The 7,500-nt window shown below is 45.3% G+C and overlaps 1 protein-coding gene across 1 annotated transcript in view; it reads right to left on the bottom strand.

Moving 5' to 3' along the window:
* LOC120042429 (actin filament-associated protein 1-like 1) overlaps window positions 1-2,806 on the bottom strand; it is a 57,558-nt gene extending 54,752 nt beyond the window's left edge. The window contains exon 1 of the mRNA XM_038987267.1: window positions 2,717-2,806. Within this exon, the coding sequence (XP_038843195.1) occupies window positions 2,717-2,747 (31 nt within the window). The 5' untranslated portion in view covers window positions 2,748-2,806. The remainder of the gene's footprint in view (window positions 1-2,716) is intronic.
* Between the last annotated feature and the right edge of the window lie 4,694 nt (window positions 2,807-7,500).

The following is a 7,500-nucleotide window of genomic DNA, read 5'->3' on the forward strand; positions in this document are numbered from 1 at the left end:
CTCAGAGACAGAGGCTCAGAGACAGAGGCTCAGAGACAGAGGCTCAGAGACAGCGGCTCAGAGACAGAGGCTCAGAGACAGTGGCTCAGAGACAGTGGCTCAGAGACAGAGGATACTCCCTATATACTGCACAACACTACCTTTAACCTGGTCTAAAGTAGTGCACTAGATAAGGAATAGGGTGCCATTTGAGACGTAACTAGCGGGAGGAATGTCTGTCTGAGTTAGCCCACATAAAACATCTTCACAATCTCACACTGCCTTGACAAACACAGTTTAACCCAGAAGATACATTCCACACCTTGTTAGAAGTGTAATGCAAGGCAGTGTGTGTGTGTGTGTGTGTGTGTGTGTGTGTGTGTGTGTGTGTGTGTGTGTGTGTGTGTGTGTGTGTGTGTGTGTGTGTGTGTGTGTGTGTGTGTGTGTGTGTGTGTGTGTGTGTGTGTGTGTGTGTGTGTGTGTGTGTGTGTGTGTGTGTGTGTGTGTGTGTGTGTGTGTGTGTGTGTGTGTGTGTGTGTGTGTGTGTGTGTGTGTGTGTGTGTGTGTGTGTGTGTGTGTGTGTGTGTGTGTGTGTGTGTGTGTGTGTGTGTGTGTGTGTGTGTGTGTGTGTGTGTGTGTGTGTGTGTGTGTGTGTGTGTGTGTGTGTGTGCCAGAGAGCGAGAGAGAGAGAACGCTCCACTGATGAGTGGACTAGCAGATTATAGTTTGTTTAACAGCGAGTCCCCCTGGTCTTTAAAACAAGCGTTAGCAGAACAGACCACCAGCTCAGTGAGAACGGTGTTACAGTGAGGAACTGGGAGAGTGTGAAGCCAGCCAACTCAGCACCTGCACTAACATGACTGACACACTACTCTGTATGATACACACTATGGTTAAGTACCAAATGACACCCTATTCCCTTTATAGTGCACTGCTGTAGATAAGGGCACACAGGGTGGTAGTGCACTATATAGGGAACAGGATGACATTTGGGATACACTCATGACGTGACCTGGATTCTAATACCCCTGAGGCACTCTGTCTCCACACTGCTTTATTAGAAATAAAAACACGCTTTTCAAGCAATACAAATCATAATTGTGTGTTACTGTATCAAATCTCTGACAATAAAGTTTCCATTTCAGCAGGATGGAAAATAGAGAGGATTTGTATTTGATTTGTTCCACACTGAACACAGAGGAAGTACAGACAGCTACAGACAAATCACAATATTACAGTACTGCAGTTTACTAGTCTGATCACAATATTACAGTACTGCAGTTTACTAGTCTGATCACAATATTACACTACTACAGTTTACTAGTCTGATCACAATATTACAGTACTGCAGTTTACTAGTCTGATCACAATATTACAGTACTACAGTTTACTAGTCTGATCACAATATTACACTACTACAGTTTACTAGTCTGATCACAATATTACAGTACTGCAGTTTACTAGTCTGATCACAATATTACAGTACTACAGTTTACTAGTCTGATCACAATATTACACTACTACAGTTTACTAGTCTGATCACAATATTACAGTACTACAGTTTACTAGTCTGATCACAATATTACACTACTACAGTTTACTAGTCTGATCACAATATTACAGTACTGCAGTTTACTAGTCTGATCACAATATTACACTACTACAGTTTACTAGTCTGATCACAATATTACACTACTACAGTTTACTAGTCTGATCACAATATTACACTACTACAGTTTACTAGTCTGATCACAATATTACAGTACTGCAGTTTACTAGTCTGAACACAATATTACACTACTACAGTTTACTAGTCTGATCACAATATTACAGTACTACAGTTTACTAGTCTGATCACAATATTACAGTACTGCAGTTTACTAGTCTGATCACAATATTACACTACTACAGTTTACTAGTCTGATCACAATATTACAGTACTACAGTTTACTAGTCTGATCACAATATTACACTACTACAGTTTACTAGTCTGATCACAATATTACAGTACTGCAGTTTACTAGTCTGATCACAATATTACACTACTACAGTTTACTAGTCTGATCACAATATTACACTACTACAGTTTACTAGTCTGATCACAATATTACACTACTACAGTTTACTAGTCTGATCACAATATTACACTACTACAGTTTACTAGTCTGATCACAATATTACACTACTACAGTTTACTAGTCTGATCACAATATTACAGTACTACAGTTTACTAGTCGAATCACAATATTACAGTACTACAGTTTACTAGTCTGATCACAATATTACACTACTACAGTTTACTAGTCTGAATGTCTGGTTTGTCTCTGCTACTTTGCCACTTCGCGAGTAAAGACTAAAAACACAAACAGGCACACTGACACACAGGCTAACAGGCTAACAGACTAGCAGGCTAACAGACTAGCAGGGTAACAGACTAGCATGGTAACATGCTAACAGGCTAACAGACTAGCAGGCTAACAGACTAGCATGGTAACATGCTAACAGGCTAACAGGCTAACAGGCTAACAGACTAGCAGGCTAACAGACTAGCAGGGTAACAGGGTAACAGGCTAACAGACTAGCAGGCTAACATGCTAACAGGCTAAAAGGCTAGCACACTAAAGAAAGCAAACAAACACAAATGTAACATCACACAAAGAACCAAGTGGATCATACATAACTGGAAAAAAAGTTAAAACGTTGTATATTTTCTCAAAGAGTGTACTTTGGCACCTACCATTAGAAGATGAGAAAGAGAGGCCCACCATATTCCAAAATTAAGACAAATACATTCATAATTTTCATTAATCTGACTAAAAGGTGGGAAAAGTGGTGAGGTGAACCCCAAGGGATCCCTCCCTCCCCTGTGTGTTATCTCTCCTAGCTCTCTCTCTCTCTGAGGGATGATGATGGTTGTGTGTGTGTGTGTGTGTGTGTGTGTGTGTGTGTGTGTGTGTGTGTGTGTGTGTGTGTGTGTGTGTGTGTGTGTGTGTGTTTACACAGTGAGCCTTTCCCAGGGATCCCTGGGATTACAGCAGACACACACACACACACACACACACACACACACACACACACACACACACACACACACACACACACACACACACACACACACACACACACACAGAGAACCTCTTCTCACGCACGCACACGCGCACACACACACACACACACATACACACACACAACCTCTTCTCACGCACACACACACACACACACACACACACACACACACACACACACACACACACACACACACACACACACACACACACACACACACACACACACACACACACACACACACACACACCTGAGTGAGTCTGTTTCACTGCTGCCTCATAGGTAAAGCATTCAGATAAGCTGTCCATATCAGCTCTCCCCATCGTCTCTCCGAGGACAAAGAGACAATATTCTCTTTGTCTGTCTCCGAGCCCACTGCTCTCTCAGCCCACTGCTCTCTCAGCCCACTGCTCTCTCAGTCCACTGCTCTCTCAGCCCACTGCTCTCTCAGCCCACTGCTCTCTCAGTCCACTGCTCTCTCAGTCCCCTGCTCTCTCAGTCCACTGCTCTCTCAGCCCACTTCTCTCTCAGCCCACTGCTCTCTCAGCCCACTGCTCTCTCAGCCCACTGCTCTCTCAGCCCACTGCTCTGTCAGCCCACTGCTCTCTCAGTCCACTGCTCTCTCAGCCCACTACTCTCTCAGTCTCAGTCCACTGCTCTCTCAGTCTCAGTCCACTGCTCTCTCAGTCTCTCAGTCTACTGCTCTCTCAGTCCACTGCTCTCTCAGTCCACTGCTCTCTCAGTCCACTGCTCTGTCAGCCCACTGCTCTGTCAGCCCACTGCTCTCTCAGCCCACTGCTCTCTCAGTCCACTGCTCTATCAGCCCACTGCTCTCTCAGTCCACTGCTCTCTGTCCACTGCTCTCTCAGCCCACTGCTCTCTCAGTCCACTGTACTCTCAGTCCACTGCTCTCTCAGTCCACTGCTCTCTCAGTCCACTGCTCTCTCAGCCCACTGCTCTCTCAGCCCACTGCTCTCTCAGCCCACTGCTCTCTCAGCCCACTGCTCTCTCAGTCTCAGCCCACTACTCTCTCAGTCTCAGTCCACTGCTCTCTCAGTCTCTCAGTCCACTGCTCTCTCAGTCCACTGCTCTCTCAGTCCACTGCTCTCTCAGTCCACTGCTCTCTCAGTCCACTGCTCTGTCAGCCCACTGCTCTCTCAGCCCACTGCTCTCTCAGCCCACTGCTCTCTCAGCCCACTGCTCTCTCAGCCCACTGCTCTCTCAGTCCACTGCTCTCTCAGCCCACTGCTCTCTCAGCCCATTTCTCTCTCAACCCACTGCTCTCTCAGCCCACTGCTCTCTCAGCCCACTGCTCTGTCAGCCCACTGCTCTGTCAGCCCACTGCTCTCTCAGTCTCAGCCCACTACTCTCTCAGTCTCAGCCCACTACTCTCTCAGTCTCAGTCCACTGCTCTCTCAGTCTCTCAGTCCACTGCTCTCTCAGTCCACTGCTCTCTCAGTCCACTGCTCTCTTAGTCCACTGCTCTCTCAGTCCACTGCTCTCTCAGCCCACTGCTCTGTCAGCCCACTGCTCTCTCAGCCCACTGCTCTCTCAGCCCACTGCTCTCTCAGCCCACTGCTCTCTCAGCCCACTGCTCTCTCAGTCCACTGCTCTCTCAGTCCACTGCTCTCTCAGTCCACTGCTCTCTCAGCCCACTGCTCTATCAGCCCACTGCTCTCTCAGCCCACTGCTTTCTCAGCCCACGTCCACTGCTCTCTCAGTCCACTGCTCTCTCAGCCCACTACTCTCTCAGCCCACTACTCTCTCAGTCTCTCAGCCCACTGCTCTCTCAGCCCATTGCTCTCTCAATCCACTGCTCTCTCAGCCCAATGCTCTCTAAAGGGTGGTTACTATCTAGCCTGTTCCAGACTCTTCCATGTACTATCAGGTGGAATGGACATGCACATCCACACTTAATACATCCACAGACAATAAGAATGAAACAACCCAGTGTGTTCATCAGATACTGGACTACTCTGGAGAGACAGATGTTATGGGTGGGTGGTTTGGTGTTTGGTCAGACAATAAGATATCTACATCTCATCTGGAGTGAGTCAAAAGAGAGTTGAATTATCTCATGGCACCTGAGTCTTAAAACTCTCAATGTTATCTGTAGGTAGCTATGATGACACAAGCCTCCCAGTCATCAGATACCTGAACGTGCACGTACACATGGATGCACACATCCTGTACGTAATAAAGGGGAAGGACAGAGAAAGCAATGAAATCTCAAAAGGTAACTTGCCCATCGTGGGGTTTTGGGATGTGTATCTGAGCCAGATAGGTGTGTGTTCACCAAACACACTATCTAGTTGTTTTTCCCATTCTTTTTTGGGTCACCCTAAATTATTTTAATTACATTATATCCGCATGTGGTTGTATTGTTTTTAAATTGTCAAATAAATCACCTTCCCTCTCCCCTTTCCCTCCTCACCTCCCCTTTCCCTCCTGCCTGAGAGAGAGAGAGAGAGAGAGAGAGAGAGAGAGAGAGAGAGAGAGAGAGAGAGAGACAGAGAGACAGAGAGACAGACAGACAGACAGAGAGACATAGAGAGACAGAGAGAGAGAGAGAGAGAGAGAGAGAGAGAGAGAGAGAGAGAGAGAGAGAGAGAGAGAGATAGAGACAGAGAGAGAGAGCACGAGAGACAGAGAGACAGAGAGAGACAGAGATAGAGGCAGAGAGAGAGAGAGAGAGAGAGAGAGACAGAGACAGAGACAGAGAGAGAGAGACAGAGAGACAGACAGACAGACAGAGAGACAGAGAGAGAGAGAATAATTGAAGACTCCATAGACTCTAACCAATTCTGGGAAAATTGGAAAACACTAAACAAACAACAACACGAAGAATTATCTATCCAAAATGGAGATGTATGGGTAAACCACTTCTCCAATCTTTTTGGCTCTATAACAAAGAATAAAGATCAAAAACATATACATGATCAAATACAAATCCTAGAATCAACTATTAAAGACTACCAGAACCCACTGGATTCTCCAATTACATTGAATGAGTTACAGGACAAAATAAAAACCCTCCAACCCAAAAAGGCCTGTGGTGTTGATGGTATCCTTAATGAAATGATCAAATATACAGACAACAAATTCCAATTGGCTATACTAAAACTCTTTAATATCGTCCTTAGCTCTGGCATCTTCCCCAATATTTGGAACCAAGGACTGATCACCCCAATCCACAAAAGTGGAGACAAATTTGACCCCAATAACTACCGTGGAATATGCGTCAACAGTAACCTTGGAAAAATCCTCTGCATTATCATTAACAGCAGACTCGTACATTTCCTCAATGAAAACAATGTACTGAGCAAATGTCAAATTGGCTTTTTACCAAATTACCGTACAACAGACCATGTATTCACCCTACACACCCTAATTGACAACCAAACAAAACAAAACAAAGGCAAAGTCTTCTCATGCTTTGTTGATTTCAAAAAAGCCTTCGACTCAATTTGGCATGAGGGTCTGCTATACAAATTGATGGAAAGTGGTGTTGGGGGTAAAACATACGACATTATAAAATCCATGTACACAAACAACAAGTGTGCGGTTAAAATTGGCAAAAAACACACACATTTCTTCACACAGGGTCGTGGGGTGAGACAGGGATGCAGCTTAAGCCCCACCCTCTTCAACATATATATCAACGAATTGGCGCGGGCACTAGAACAGTCTGCAGCACCTGGTCTCACCCTACTAGAATCCGAAGTCAAATGTCTACTGTTTGCTGATGATCTGGTGCTTCTGTCACCAACCAAGGAGGGCCTACAGCAGCACCTAGATCTTCTGCACAGATTCTGTCAGACCTGGGCCCTGACAGTAAATCTCAGTAAGACCAAAATAATGGTGTTCCAAAAAAGGTCCAGTCACCAGGACCACAAATTCCATCTAGACACCGTTGCCCTAGAGCACACAAAAAACTATACATACCTCGGCCTAAACATCAGCACCACAGGTAACTTCCACAAAGCTGTGAACGATCTGAGAGACAAGGCAAGAAGGGCCTTCTATGCCATCAAAAGGAACATAAATTTCAACATACCAATTAGGATCTGGCTAAAAATGCTTGAATCAGTCATAGAGCCCATTGCCCTTTATGGTTGTGAGGTCTGGGGTCCGCTCACCAACCAAGATTTCACAAAATGGGACAAACACCAAATTGAGACTCTGCATGCAGAATTCTGCAAAAATATCCTCCGTGTACAACGTAGAACACCAAATAATGCATGCAGAGCAGAATTAGGCCGATACCCACTAATTATCAAAATCCAGAAAAGAGCCGTTAAATTCTACAACCACCTAAAAGGAAGCGATTCCCAAACCTTCCATAACAAAGCCATCACCTACAGAGAGATGAACCTGGAGAAGAGTCCCCTAAGCAAGCTGGTCCTAGGGCTCTGTTCACAAACACAAACACACCCCACAGAGCCCCAGGACAAC

Source organism: Salvelinus namaycush, unplaced genomic scaffold, assembly GCF_016432855.1.
Source record: "Salvelinus namaycush isolate Seneca unplaced genomic scaffold, SaNama_1.0 Scaffold683, whole genome shotgun sequence".
Taxonomy (NCBI): Eukaryota; Metazoa; Chordata; class Actinopteri; order Salmoniformes; family Salmonidae; genus Salvelinus; species Salvelinus namaycush.